This window comes from Pipra filicauda, unplaced genomic scaffold (assembly GCF_003945595.2).
Source record: "Pipra filicauda isolate LSUMZ 115617 unplaced genomic scaffold, ASM394559v2 scaffold10_size6260569_pilon, whole genome shotgun sequence".
NCBI lineage: Eukaryota > Metazoa > Chordata > Aves > Passeriformes > Pipridae > Pipra > Pipra filicauda.
The window spans coordinates 5162508-5178124 of NW_024103541.1; the positions used below are offsets into that span (position 1 = coordinate 5162508).

Genomic DNA, 15617 nt, shown 5'->3' on the forward strand with positions numbered 1-15617 from the left:
ACAAAGACTAAATCTTTTTTTAAATCTCTGGTACTATACCACAGGCTTCATTACCAATTAATGATGTTTAATGAGTATCTAAATTGGCATTAAATGGAGACATTAAATACTGTTTTTTCATTAATGAGATTACTGAAGTAGTATTGTGTATCACTTTTATGCTGAATTGCTAATGAAATAGAATTACTCCTTTCTCATTTACAAAGCTGAGTTTTAAAAATATTCCTTATTTTTTTCTTTGCTCTGTCACTCAAGACCTTTTTCCAATGCAAGTATATAAACTAACACTAAAATAAAGCAGCAGGAATAGGGTAACACTACTATTTTCTAAAGCTCTCAATAAACTTCCCCTGAAATGTCAAAGGAGTACCATATATGTGGACCTACATAACCTGTCAGAAAGGAACTCGGACACTTTGAAATTGCACAGAAGGGCTGGATAAACTGATCAGCTGGAAGATCAAAACAACAGATAGGGAAGCATCTCCCCAGAAAAATCCCCAGGAAATGAGGAGCAATGTCAGATTTTATCCATGTCCGGGCTGTTCTTTCAATTTCCAAAACAAATCTAAAAATCAGTAATATTTCTATTTTTTTTCTCATTTTGATGGTCACAAAAATATGTAACTGTGGCTTATCTTATTCAATACTGTCTGTCACATTTATTAATAACAGCATAATCTACTGAGATCTACGTCACTATGAAGGAACATGCTCCGGGCTCTGCACACTGAAGTGTGTGACTTCAGAGCAGGTGTGACAGTATCTTTTCTCTATGCAGTTCTTTAAACGTATTACCCCTCTCTCCAAAGCGCTGGATTGATTTTATCAAGCAAAATATCAATGATGAAATTACTTCAAATGAGTTTGTTTGCTGTTCCCTCACCCAATAGTTTTTTTCCAGCAAAAGGTCTTACAATCTGTTGAAAAAAAATATAATTATTATTTAATGAAAAGCAACATGAACAAAACCAGTCTCTGTTACTGTTTGGAAACACTCCTTCCATATGGGTCAATATTATCACTGAACACAGAAGAGGAGATGGGGTTTGCACTCACACTCATCTTACCTTAGGATATGGATACTGCTTTCCTTTTGGATATAGGCCTCCAGTAAACCGGGGAATAACCATGTTCGGTACCAAAGAGTCATTTATGGTCAGGAAGGCCAGTCTTTCACCGTCTGGAGACCACCAGTGGGCAACATGAGAATGAAGAAGTTCCTCTGCAAAACCAGATTTCCTTAGGGTTCATAAAAAAACTATCACATAGTTTCCAGTTTATTCAGTTGGCACTGAATTATTCTCTCTGCGCCTACTTGAAATGTGTCTGTTGTAATTTCAGTAATTTCACATTATCTTGGGCTGAATGTTTGAATACCAAGGCACATTGAAAGACCAAACTTGAACCATTTTTCTCAAATGAATACCTCCAGCAACATCAATAAATTATCTAAACATGAAAGATGATTGTAACTGCCATATGTTTAGTTCTGTTGCATTCCAATAGATTTGTTTAATTAAATTTTAAGTTATTTGGACCATTTTAATGTGGTTTTTTTTGGGGGGGGGGTATTTTTTAGGATTGTCAATCTTTTTTTTTTTCTTCTCTTAATATAAAACTTCAGTATATCTGATTTCTCTCAGTTCTAGCACTTAGTAACATGCAGATCCTCCCACACTGATATTTATGTAAACATTTTTGGAGTCCAATATTTTGACTTTCTTGTCTCAGTCTAATGGACATCTTTAATTCTTAGAAGTTCAGTTTTTCTGCAATGTAACTTCTTGAAAATCCAAATGAAACTTTTCTTTTTATCCAAATTTTATTTGCTTTCCAAATGAAAGTAATTCTCAAAGATGCCATGCAATGTTTTCTCACATTTATTGTCATTGTATTTCATATCCAAAAGAAACAAATCAGAAACATCCAGCAGTCAACAATGCAACAGCCAAACTCCCGGAACTCCAGTAAAGCAGCTCCTGAGCAATTCCAAATTCACCCTGTACAGGTCTTCTGTTTTCACTTGTGAAAAGACAGACCTTTATCATTATGTATTTGATATGTTCACTTGCTTGGTAAGGATTCTGTATTTAGTTTTGAAGAATTTGGCTGGAAAACTGATTGAGAATAGTGTACTAAGGGGAACAAAGGCCTGACTGCATACCTAATTTGAGAGCCTACCTAACAAAACTAGTTAAATCGTCAGCAGAGACTCCCCAAGATGCTAATCAGATTCTGAATGTTCTGAAGCAGCTTAATGTGTTGCATTATCTAAGGTTTGATGCAATGAAGCCGAGACCTATATTCAAAGTCATATATTCTAGGTCATGCTTCTCTCCTTGGCTGGATAACTAAAACCTTTTACACAGGAGAAGAGCAGAGAATGAATGGTGAATATCAGATAGAAAAATCACAACTGTGTTTGTTTTAAAATATTACTGTTTGCATTTACACAAGGTTATTCACACAAAGAAAAGCTATTCCCAAACGCTTTGTAAGGTAAAATGCTAATAACAAATTCAGGCAAATGATAAAAGAAAAAAATGAGGTCAAAGGAGGAACAGGGCTGGATTCAACTGAAAATCCCTTAACTTCACACAGACACTATTCTGCCTGCTCAGCTTCTGATGCTGTGAAAAACACTGCTGAAAATAGAGCACTGCTCTAACTTAAACAGTGGTCAATGGGAAAGAAGCAGTATGTTCATTCCTGCCATAGCACATGGACTGGGGTCCTCCAATGCGTACTGACAGAACTCCCTTTAACACTGATTTTAATGATGTGTATTGTTGAGAAGAGTTCTGCCAGCCTGCATCCCTGGAAACACCATGAATTTTCTGTAAGTCGGGAAATGGAACAGCTGTTTGGGTCAGGGATTAAAAAATTCAGAAAAGAATGGGCAAAATCACCTCAAGAAGGCTTTAGGACATGCTTCGGGAGGAAGGTTTTGGGATGTGCATCATCTCCACAACACTTCAGAAACTTTCAAGTCTCAAACTAGACAACTTTTGCTTTTCCTTCTTGTGGCTGTGATTCTTACTAACTTCACTTTGTTTTAGCAAAAACTCGATATGCTGTATCAACTTCAATGAGCTATATCTGCTTAAATGCTTCAATATACATGACTTCATGTGAGATTTTAAGAATGTGAAGTGCATATAAAACTACATTCCATTTCCAAAACGTCCATTGTCCTTACGTTTTCAAATATGCTGCCACACTAAAACATTTCAAAAAATTAGTAGAAACCTTGGAACTGGGTAACTACTGGACACAGGCTGAGGGATGCAAACTACCGTTCTAACTTAAGTTCACTTGAGAAGAGATTTTAAAAAAATACCTGAGGTAAGCTGCTGTCAAAACTACTGAACTGTCAAGACGTATGTACAGACCATTTTTAAGGATCATGCTTAAGTTCCTTGCTGTTGGGCATTAAACCATTCCTAAAAACCGGTCTGCCCTGAAAATCTCTACATGCAAGAAGTTATATACCTCAGGTAAGTGATTATTTAACACCGAGCTATTTAACTATAGAATACATGTGTCCCATAGAAAGAGTAACTGAAATGTGTATTAATTTTAAGCTGTTGTACCAAACTAGATAATCTGTTCCCCTTTTTTTTTCTTAAATTTACTATTACTATGTTAAAAACATTTTTTGTGCAGAGAGAGAAACATTCTGTGGTACCATGTAGAAGATGGGTGTAGAAGATAGAGGGTATTACAACAGACTGATCTATCCCCTACTCCAACTTGTCACTGCTTGCCAGCAACAGCAAGTTTTCCAGAAGCCTAGCATAGGTTGATTTAAGCAAAAGCAGCAGCCACTGTTGAGGTAACAGTATGACACTTTTAGACTTCATCAAAACACTCAAAAAGGATTCAAGCACGTTCTCAAAGTAAAGCACGATGTGGCTGCCTGGCTTGAGGGGCTGGAGTCTCTCGCAAGTCATGCTGACACAGAGCACACCAACCACCACCCAGGCTGAAGGAGAGATGCCAATAAAAAAAGTGAGACCCTGGGCAGCATCATCTGGGATCACCTTTCAGTTTGTGTCCAGGGATAAAAAAGAAAATGTAGCCAACTCTGCTTCTAAGCTACGGTTCTTCAGTGTCCTCTTCTATTGGGATGTTTTAACTGTAAATAGGTCATCCCAGTTGCTCATACAAGCAACAAACTGAGCCCTTTCCCCCCACACTTTTTCACACTACCCAGTTTCGTCATACATTTGATACATTCTGGTTGAAAATAAATTCTCCTTTCCCAGAAAACACTGCTATATGCAAGCCAGCAGTCAAAAGGCAATCTGGCAAGAAAATGAGAAGGCAAAGAAGCAAACCTAACCTTAGCATTTCCAGAAATGAACAGATTTGTGCTGTTGGGTCTGTACAAGGACCTTTCATCTGTTTCAATAAACAGATATATTCGTCCAGCTTACCTTCATATAACCAGTCTGCAATTCCATTAAAAATAATTCCTTCTTTTCCTGAGGATGTCAGGCGCAATGAGCTACTCTTTACATCAGGCTGATAGTAGATGTTATTTTCAAATATATAAATCTAGAAGAGGTAAGAGAGATGTAGAGAAAAAAGAAGATTTTGGTAGATATAAATGAATGTTCAGCAATGAATACATAATTTCCTCAGGCTCAGAACAGTCTACAGAATAATTCAGGATGAGTTTCAACCAGTGTGGGCTTCATATTCCCTTTTATTATCAATTTGGACAAACTAAGCAAACTTTTAATATGTATGGTAAGCCTAATTCTTCCTTTGAAATGGTATTCTCAGTTGAAATGTTTCTATTCACCTTAAGAAATATTATTACATCCCTCAAAATCATACAGAAGTTTTATAACACCTGAATAGATAAAGAAATTTTTCCATTAATTCTATTCTATCCAATAAAACCATCTGTTTTTCCAACTGTGAAATTAGACACGCTTCTGTAAGGACATACAGCATAGTACATACACTGTAAATATAAGTTACAGCTTTATATCATGGTGTGAGAACATACTGGAAAAGCAAAAACAAGTAGCAGTCTGTAGTTAACTTTTCTCAGCTTGCTGACACTACTTCTGACTGACACACAAACATTTCATCTCAAGTGTGCTGTATAAATGCTCTTTATTTTTCAAGCCTAGGCTCTTCATTCTCCTTTTCCTGTGAGCAACAGACTGGACAGGCAGTCCTGTCCTTCTTCACTGCCCCTCCTCAGTCTTGTCTGCTTTTCTTTCCCTGCTCATTTTGTTGCAAAGGATATCAAGTTCACTCATTTTGTGAGACTGAGCTCCAGGTTTCCCAACAAAGTGCAGTAAAAGAAAGGTAAAGGGAAAAAAAAAAAAAAAAAAAAAAGAAGAAAAAAAAGTAATATAAAATGAATAAAAAATACTTTGGTGGATTATGGGGATGGCAAAAAGGGCAGCAGACAAATACACTGATGATGAGAAAGGCTTATGACATGGAAATACTTATGTTTTCAGCCATCTGCCACAACGGGCTGTACGACTGCCTTCCTACTACCAGCCAGGAGATCTTCGAGCACTTCACTGCTGCACAGTTTAGGCACGTGTTGTCCCAAACTTCATCCTTGGCCCTATCTTTTCAAGTCCAAGCTAATAAAAACCAAACATTCGAGATACTAACAAGCCAAAAGCTACAGATGGGTACACAAGGCAGAACCACTGTCATTTCCAGAATGCAGAACTACTGTCATTTTTGTTGTAGTTTTTTTCTTTTTTTTTTTTTTTTGTTAAATTACAATGGCCACATATGTGGTTTCACAGCAATGGGATCAATCTAACAGCAATGTTATGCACCATCTTGATTCATACAGAAAATGCAGGTAACAGCACCAGGGAAACAATATGCAAAAGAAATTTTTGTTACATGATTTCCAAAATGTACACTGATACACAGTGTCTCAGGGAGTCTAACATGAAGTAAACAGATTTCCACCAAAGACCATTAAGAGCCCAGTCATTTATCATTCTCTCATACTTCTGTGATAAACGAATTATGGGAAAATACTAACCAAAGAGCAAAGTTTCATTATCACTATTACTACTGTTCCCTTTGCTTCTAAATTACTACCTGAAATAGATTTCCCTATGAGTCCCCAAACTAATGATTTTTGACAGTAGCCACTTCGTGATTTCTGCTGCAGAAAGCAATAAAGCTGAGTTTTTTTCATACCATGATCAATTAAATGATTTTAACCATTACTGGGAAACAGTGGTGATTTGGGACTAAGTCTTTTATGGTCAGAATTCAAAACTCAGCAGTGAGCTCAAAACTGAAGTAAAAATAGTTGATCCAGTTTGAATAATCCAAAATGTACCAAGTAGTAATCACATTTATAGTTTTATAAATAGTATTTGGTACAGCTGAGAATTTATGGGAAGCTGATGTGTGACCCAACATTAACAGCAGAAGAAAACAAGGATTAGAGAATGCTGGATATATCAAGCTTTTGAAATAATATCAATGAGAATTTCCTGTAAATGTGTACTTCCACAGTAAAGATGCACTTTTTCTTCTGAAGTTAAAGAAACAAATACAAGCAATAAGAAGGCATGGTTAATTGCTTAACCAAGAAAACCTAAATAGTTTAGCCATATACTTGTTTTTTATATGAACTAAAAATATTCCTATCAGACTACATTAGAGATAGACTAAGTAGTGGGAACCACTCTAATGACTGTTGGTTAGTAAGGACCAATTTCTTACAGCTGACAGTATCTCCTTATGTAAACAAAAGCTTTCAAGAGATTACCAAAAAAGCCTACTTGGTCAAATGATTCTACTTTATTTAAGCTTCTTCAATTAAATGAGATCAATATAATTAATTTTGGAAGATCAGGAGGATCATTTTTGCTTCTCTCCCCCCTTTTCAGACTGTTAGTATTTTTAATGGTGAAGATCTGCAAATTGTCTTGTCTCTGCAATGAAAAACTTTTATTTAAAGCCATCAGTGCCAGTCAAAACACAGGATTAAGGAGTACTTGTTTTATGACTGAACCACAAAAAGATCTTTAATCCTGTTATTACTAGTTAGCAGGCATTGCTAATTCCATTTGACAGATTTCAGATAAGCAAATATCTCAGAAGGATACTCACCGATGTGCCACTGACCACTGGCTGCTTTGGCTTTATTGCCCATTCATTTCATAAAGCGGCTTTGTCTCCAGTCTCAACCAGTTCTCAGTCATCCTCTGAACATCCTCACAGTCTTCTTAGCCTACTCTGTCATACAAAGTTTCCCTTCTTTCCTCACCACTCCTGATACATGCTCCTTCAACTTTGAAATCTACTCCAAACCCCAATATTTTTTTTTTTTGAACACCTGTATTGGAACACTTTAAAGTTCTTGAAAACCCTCAAAGCCACCTAGTGGCTCTCTCTCTAGCAAGCCTCACACTCATTGCTTATGTGAATTAACATAAAAAATGATGAATTTATGTTCCTTTGCAAAACATTTATGAGGTATAACCATTCATGTTCCTTGACATAACTAAAGTGCACATAAATGCACATGGATGATTTAGGGTTGGTGCACTGGCTTTGCACTCACTGCCCATAGCATTTCAAAATATCCCCATGCTTGAGCCTGTAAAAATATCTTAGGAAGATTCAACATTATGGTTACTAATTTAATCTCATTCTGGCTATTTATTATATTCCAAGAGGTGCCATGAAGCCCCTGAACTGCTGTTTATACCAACAGGAATGGCCCATGCTCACTTCCTACAGTGACGCTGCCCACCCCTGCAGTCAGGGCTGCATTCCCCTCCATTCCTGAACATGCCAAAGTGCTCATCAGTAATTATTTAACTCATTCACCACTTGGAAATAAGGACTTGGGAACTAAAATGTTGATTTCTGCAGCAAAACAGGCAGTAGAAGTGTAATAGGAGTGATAACATTACTGTGAAGGCTACTTAGTCGTGGCCTGAGAGGCTCTTCACTTTCTTGTCTGTAAATGTAGGTGGTGGATTCAATTAAGCACAAGTACTTTGTGTAGCTACAAAATCCAAACTCTCATCTGACACTAAGTGCCAAGAAAGGCATTTCTGAAAGGCAGACTCACTGTGAATTCTTCTCCCCAGTATAATATTTATATGGTACAAAAATGTACCTTTTATATAACTCTAAAAATACTGAAACTCTAATAGATCACCCCTTGCAATTAATTCTGTTCACAAGACTGTGAATAGATCTTGTTTTCTCTAGCATTTGCACCTACAACACTGACCAGCAACAAAAGGTGGTATCAAATGTGAAGTGACTTCAGAAGGAAAACAGACACTGGTTTTATTTTATGCGGATTTTCACAAGCCCATCAACTAAGAATAGAAATGGAACTATTTCGTAGCTGAAACATGCAAAAATCTCCTACACCAGGCTGCAAAGCAGAGGAAGTCTTTAAATGTCAAATCCTCCCCTTCCTGCCCATCACCTAATTTCCTTTTCTTTACTTCATACATTTTTCTTTCTTGCTCAATTTAAACATTACCACCAAGCTTCCTGGTGAAAACTCCTTACAGGTCTACTTTATGCTGCACTAAAATATATTTCCAATATTTTCTTTCAAAAACACAGAGACTAGATGAAAATTTTCATTTTTCAGGAAGTGGCTGCTGATGTTGATTATTTGCAGTACAACAATACACAGAGGCTGAATTTATGAGCCACAATTTGATTTTTAAAATTGAGTGTAAGAGAGAGCAAGTGACTGGGAGAGAATTCAGACTACTACTTTTCCTGTAACAGAGATTTAAACTCTCAAATACTGCAAGTTAGGAAGGAAATCATGACACTGAAATTAAAACAAACAAAAGTATTCTTGGAGCAGAATCTTGAAAACACATGTGCATTACCTGACTCCAGTAAGTAAAATTAAATACATTCCCAAAGGTTTCCAGGGTGGGGACTTCACACTGGAAGTCATCACTTTGTATATTGTGTTTTGAGCAATGTCACATGAACCAAAAATTTCCCTTGCTAGTCTATCTCCACTCAGGTATCTGAGAGTAAGTAATAGTAAAAGGGCTTTTCTCAGTATACACTTGGGTCTATTTACTACATCACAAGTACTAAATTGTTGACTGCAACTACTGAATCTTCCCAAACTGCTAAAAAGAGGAGTTGCTAACTGTGTATCAGACAGGTATTCTCATGAATACATCAGAGGCTTTGTGCTCAAAATGCTTTCACAGCTTTCAGCCATGACAATAAGAGAATATATTGAAAAGGGCATAAAGTGGAACCAGGATATGCTATCATATATGAAAATTATTATTATGCTGTTTTGAACTACTTCAACACATCTTTAACAAGTATTTTTAGACAATTTAAAGTAATTTGTTAGTTAAGACCTTCAGGTAATAATGCTGTGAGGATAAATGTCAAAATCTATTGCCTTCTAAATTATTTGTCTTTTTGTTTTCCTATAGATTTTGCACAGCTAATCACATCAAGTCTTAAACCAAATGGAAAAAAAAACACAGAGCATTTCTTAAATTATTTATTTTAAATTAATTATTTTCCAATTAATGACAAACACCTGCAGGAATGCTTTGGATTAGTGAGAGATTGATTCTTAATAATGCTCACATTTATTTCAGCTGACTGTAAAGAATCTGAGGCTCTGCTTGCTCTAATGTTCTACCATAGCACTAATCCATCTCCTTTTTCCACATCTGGCAGCCTCTAAAGTACTTTTTTCATAAACCTTCTTCTAAATTGATTTCTTCCAAAACCCTTATTCATTGTTTGTAACACGTTTCACAATTGCACTGTTTGATTTCAGGCTGAGTCTTCAGCAGAGCACCCAGTCCGAGCAGTTCCAGATGGCAGACAGCTGTGAAAACAGAGACATTCAATCTCCCAGCCGAACACAAACCCGGTGCCAGTAGCTGGAGAGGCCCCCTGTGTGTCTTTAATCATTCCAAACACTACAGGCAGAGAAAAGCCACTAAATTACAGAAAAATACTCCACTTTTTCCCATTAGGAGCTCCACTGAAGCCTCCTGCGTGGGCACATCCATGCTCAATCCCTCCTCTGATTGCAGGGCAGCATTTCAGCAACAGCACAAGCCTTTTAAACTCCACCTGGGCAGCAGCAGCAGCTTTCTTGGAGCTCTGTTGGAATCACTGTGTGATCGCCTGCCCTTCACAGAGGCACTGAGTTTGAGTGAAGCAGGGCTGGGACCTCCCTACCAAAGCAGGGGCAGTTTCTCCAGCAGGGACTGCCAGCAGCCCATTAGCCCTGGCAGCAGAGACGGAATCGCAATCAGATATTTGCACATGTCCTAAAAATTCATCCAGACAGCAAAGTTCAGACTTGTACTTATATCCAAAAGCCCAGTTTTCTTTAGGTGGTAGAGAAAAAAAGCTGCAGCCTTTGCTGACACAATTTATCCCCCTCCCTGGAACCAATCATCAGTCACTCTACCAGAGAGAGTCAAATTTCTCTCAAAACTGTTGTTAGGGGGGTGGCCTTAACAATCTAGCATTAGTCCCTTCTCTAACTTATGCATGGATAAACTTATTTTATTATGAATATAAAAATATGAATATAAGGGAGATTACCATGCAGCAAGTTCTTAAAATAGCTTATGCAATCACTAATCCTACAGGTACGATGTGCCCGGAAGCGGGCGCACGGTGTGGCCCCGGCCCGGCCTGGCAGCGGTGAACTTGCCACCGGCTGCTGCATGAGAGGAGCCCCAAAGAGAAGATACAAGGACTCCCTGAAACAACATCTCAGCCTTGGCCATATTGATCATCATAACTGGTCTACTCTGGCCTCCAATCGGGAGGTCTGGAGACACACCACCTATAACGCTGCGGATGCTTTTGAGAACGCATGCAGGATCACCCTTGAGGAAAAAAGACAACACAGAAAGAATGGTGCCTTGCAGAATACACCATCTTAGGAGTCCTTCTGCTGTGCCTTTTGCAACCGGGCGTGCCTGTCTCGTATTGGCCTTTTTAGCCACCAACACGCTTGTAACAAACGTGGGTAGAGCCCTCCCCAAATCTTCGTTCGCGAAGCCCAGCCATGATGATGATGAGGTACAATGTATTGCTACTGCTGTTCCCCAATACAAGAGAGGTCTAGAAGCAACATCACTCACTCATGTCATGCCTGGCCCAAAGTGAAGGTGGGTCTCCCCACTCCATACCACAACCAGGAAAACTTGTTGGCCGTGTCACACTTCTTAGTGTAGTGTGGCCACAGTTTAAAGCCATGAAAAGGTACAGATGTCCCATAAGGCATAACTTTGCAGATCGCCAATTTAATATTTCCACATTATCTGATGTAAAATGACAGCAGAAGTCACTAACAACTAACAAATAAACCAGAAAAAATGAGTTAGCACAAACATTAAAACTGTCTTGATATTTATCATTGAGAAAACTTGGACACCTCTCCCATAACAGTTAACATATCAGGGATTTATTTTCCTGACTTACTGAGTGAATCTTTCTAATTAATCCTCCAAAGTTTGACCATGGCAGATTTATTTGACTTCCTGATTGATGTCATCCACACAGATAATTTTGTCATCAACAATAATAACAGAAATATGTAATGCAAACTGCAAGGGTCAGTGGGCTTTACATGGTTTACCTTTATATTTTTAAGTTTTAACAGCTCCTGAAATTAATTTTTCAAGATAAAAAGATAACACACAGACTCCATCATTTTGCTTGGAAAGAAAAGAAATAGCGGAGTGTGACTACTGATATCATTTGGCATTACATGGATTCATCGGGACTAACACCTACTTGAAGGAAGGTGCTAACCAAACTCTAAAGCTGCAGAGCAGATACAGCTGGAAAGGAAACAAAGAAGACATCTGCATCTGTATGTCTGGTTAAAAAAATCCATACAACAAGTACTGATCTCTTTCTGTACAGGTGAGAGTTTGAGCCGAGAAAATCATTTTTCCACAGAGTCTCTGACCAACATATATATAAATAACTACTCCAACTTGGAACAACTTCAGCACTCCCACTTAATACCCCAGAGAACATGACAGTCTTCCTTACCTTTCACATGGAAAATATGAGCTACAACAAGACTAAGGAATTTCTGATTATGCCCAGAAGGAGACCTTCTGGCGTTCAGGAAATATTTCTGGCTGCAGAACTCCCATAGTTGCTAATGACAGAGCTAAAGACATCAACCTAAAGGTTCTTCAGGCAGCCCATCTCTGGCTATATTTCTGTGTGACCTTGGCAAGGACACAGAGTTCACCACTCCCTGGACTAGTACAGGTGTCTTCAGAGCACAACATTCTATATAATAGACAACTCAACTGCACTTTTTGCTCTACGCAGAAGGGTGTTTTACTGATGCAGAAACCAGTGTCATCCTGTGGACCCACATAGTCTGGCTAACCAGCTGACTCCACCATCATCAAGGCTGATAGCTACATCTCTGCACAGGTTCTGTCTGACTTAATTCCTAAGCATTCAGCAAAATTCCATCCCCTCTTCTTGTGAGACTGCCAGCTAATTAGTTGGATAATTAATTCTTCAAAAACTTCAAGATGCTATTCCATCTGGGCTTGCCTCTTACCATTTGTTCTGTCTCTGTGTTACCATATATTAACCAGGGCCAAATCCAGCTGCCTTCAGTTGGATCATTCACTAAAATTTCCAGATGAAATATGTTTTCTTGCTAACAACTGTTAAAACAAATAATTTGAGCTATTCATGAGACGGAAGAAAGCCAAATAAAGAATACTTTCTTAGTTGCCCAGCAAATATTGTACTTTGCTCTTCAGAGATTAAACCATGACTTCTCCAGTTTCATGTGCAGTATCAAGTTGGCACAGCACTGTTTCACTGTTTAACTCCAGACTGGGAAGAGAAAGAAGATCCCGTCACCCACGCAGCAGCTGTATTTCTCCTAGTTCTGACTTCATGTTGGAGCACGAGGCAGCACAAAGCACACAGTAATGGGGGAATCACAGAACAGAATCACAAAAACATTTAGGTTGGAGAAGACCCTTAAGATCGTTGAGTCCACCACTATGTCCCTAAGAATGAGACTCACTTCATAACCTAGCTAGGCCACAGCTGAAGGTGTGCCATATGCAAGTGCAGTTTAAATACCTTTCATACAGCCAGTTTAACCAGCAGTTAACTACCAGGTAAAACCCAGAGTTGAGGATACTGGCACAGAGCCCTCAAATTTAAATGATACAAGCAAAAATTAGCTTGAAGCTAAATAGAGTCATCAAACTTTCTTGGCAGTGTTTATACTGCATGATAATATGTATGCATACAGACTTATTATATATATCCAAACAGTCAATGTTCTTTGCTTCTTGGACAACACGCTGCTCGATATGAAAAGTTCAGTACAAGTGGGACCTCAAATTAAAAAAAAAAACCCAACAAACTTTAACATTTTTTTTTTATTCATTTTTATAAAAACCTGTGGTTTCAACTGCTAACTGTTGTTTTCACTACAATTATGGAAAATGCAGATATCCGTGCACTTAATTGGATTTGTAAATATTGGAACTTACTTTGGACTACAGGAAGAAACTAAAATCAAACCCCTTCATCCACATGGAAACAATTTGGTTGCCATTTTTCAAGACCTGCTGTCAAAGTAACAAGTTTGTTTTTCATTTAAGTACTTAAAATATTTGTTATCACTTTCTGGTTGACATATCTGGAAAATTATACAAATAGCTCCACTTCAGAAACTTACAAATAGTTTTCATCAATTTAAAAAATACTGCAAATCACCCATAATATCTGCCAGTGCATTAGCTTTCAAATAAACACCTGGCTTGGCATCTTCTCTACCACTATTTAGCATCCTCCAAAGTTCTGATAGACACTTTTTTTCTAATAGAGCCACTGATTACGTTATTTGATGTCACAGTGTAATGTCTGCTCTCTTCTTCAAGTTCAAACTGAGCAAACATTTTCTTGTCATCTGTAATTTCACTTACTATACCCCTGGGTCTCACAGCCTTAAACTGAGATTGCCAGACCACTATACCCACAGCTACAGAAGGTGAGGACCCCTTCCTGCCCTTTTTCCTTGCCAAACTCTTATTTACTTGAAGCAGCTTCTCACTGAAACAAGGTGTACTTAAGATTATGTGCTTTGTGTGTCGATGCAATAACAGTATAACTGCTATTTTCTTTTTTCCCTCACAGAAAAATAAATGCCCATTTTAGGAAGAACACATCAGCCAGAAGAACTGGACATGCAGTGTTATACAGGAACAGTTTGTTATACCAATCTAGGAGTTCCATGATGGCAATCTAAACCTCTGGTCTGTATCAAAGCTGCTCTGTGGCCAAGAGCCACACAAGGCACATGCTGCAGTGAGCCACAGACATCCTTCAGGTCTCTATTTGGCTGCAGGAAAGAGGTGGCTTTTCCTGTGCTCTGTGATGAACTGGTGTTGTGATGTCATTTAGCTCATTTCTACCTACAGCTTGAGACTCAACACCCATCTTCAACATAACTCCACTGGCACAGGGATCACTCAAACTGTTCATGGGCTGCAGGCACGGTAAGAATGATGGGCACACCACCAAACTTCCTGTGACAGTGCTCTGGACATTACTGTTTCCAAATTAGGTTTTAATTTACTGTTCCATAAAAGGGAACAGTATATATGTTGCATACAAAATTACATTGACAAACCAGACTTCTAGGAGGTACTTTGCACTTGTTGGAAAAGTAGCAAGATAAAGGGCCAGTGTCTAGCATTCTTGCCCACAGTGATCAGATGTGGAAGAAGCTCCATGGTAATGAACAGGAACAATCACACATCAAGAGGCAAGTAAAATGCAAGGTGGCAACTAAACCCAAAACAGTTATAATGCATTTCACTGGTGCAACTGATTATTCTGCTAATGTCTCCCTTACAGGTCCTGCAGCAATCTCCAAAACCAATTACTATATTTCAGATAATATAAAACACAGAAAAGTGGCTTATAAAGCTTCTATAATTGTGAATTTTAGAAGGTTAGAGTATTCATCAGTGACTTTGTGAGTTACAATTACACAGACTTTTTCCAGAAGTCTTTTTTTTCCCATATTTTACAAATTTTGTATCCAGATCACATATGGTACAGAATGACAATTTCAAGGAGTTTTATGGAATTGTATTGCAAAGCAGCTTTGTGTTATATTCATTTCCCCTACATTATATTTGTAACCTATTTAGATCGTGAGTTCCCACAAACATGATTTCAGGCTAAAATGTCTGATACAGTTTGCAATACAGCTGCTTTGCAAGTCTTCAAAAGTGTAGAATGGCTCTGACTTCCTCTGTGCAGATTATTTTTTTCTTTTGCAGCTCAATCTATACTGGTATAAAATTTTCAGAGCTCTTCAGCTCTGACTTGCTCCAGCTCTTACCCCATACTTCCATGTGCACAGAGACCACTAAATTATGCAGGTACTGGGCATTGCAGGTACCATCAGCTACCTAAGCAATGCATGGCAGTAGAGAAATTCTAACCCTGTAAGATCTATGTTCCAAAATCATCAGACACATTGCAAATTATCCAGAAACCAAATAATAGATAATAACAAAATTGTTATAATTGTAAGCAAT

At 38.1% G+C, this 15617-nt stretch overlaps 1 protein-coding gene across 3 annotated transcripts in view; it reads right to left on the reverse strand.

Moving 5' to 3' along the window:
- The window catches only part of DPP10 (dipeptidyl peptidase like 10), a 477295-nt gene that overhangs the window by 42000 nt on the left and 419678 nt on the right, over positions 1-15617 (reverse strand). For all 3 annotated transcript variants that reach the window (XM_039382111.1, XM_027723612.2, XM_039382115.1), the window contains exons 8-9: positions 4443-4563; positions 1071-1225 (exon numbers count right to left, since the gene is read on the reverse strand). In XM_039382111.1, coding sequence (XP_039238045.1) covers positions 1071-1225; positions 4443-4563 — 276 coding nt within the window. The remainder of the gene's footprint in view (positions 1-1070; positions 1226-4442; positions 4564-15617) is intronic.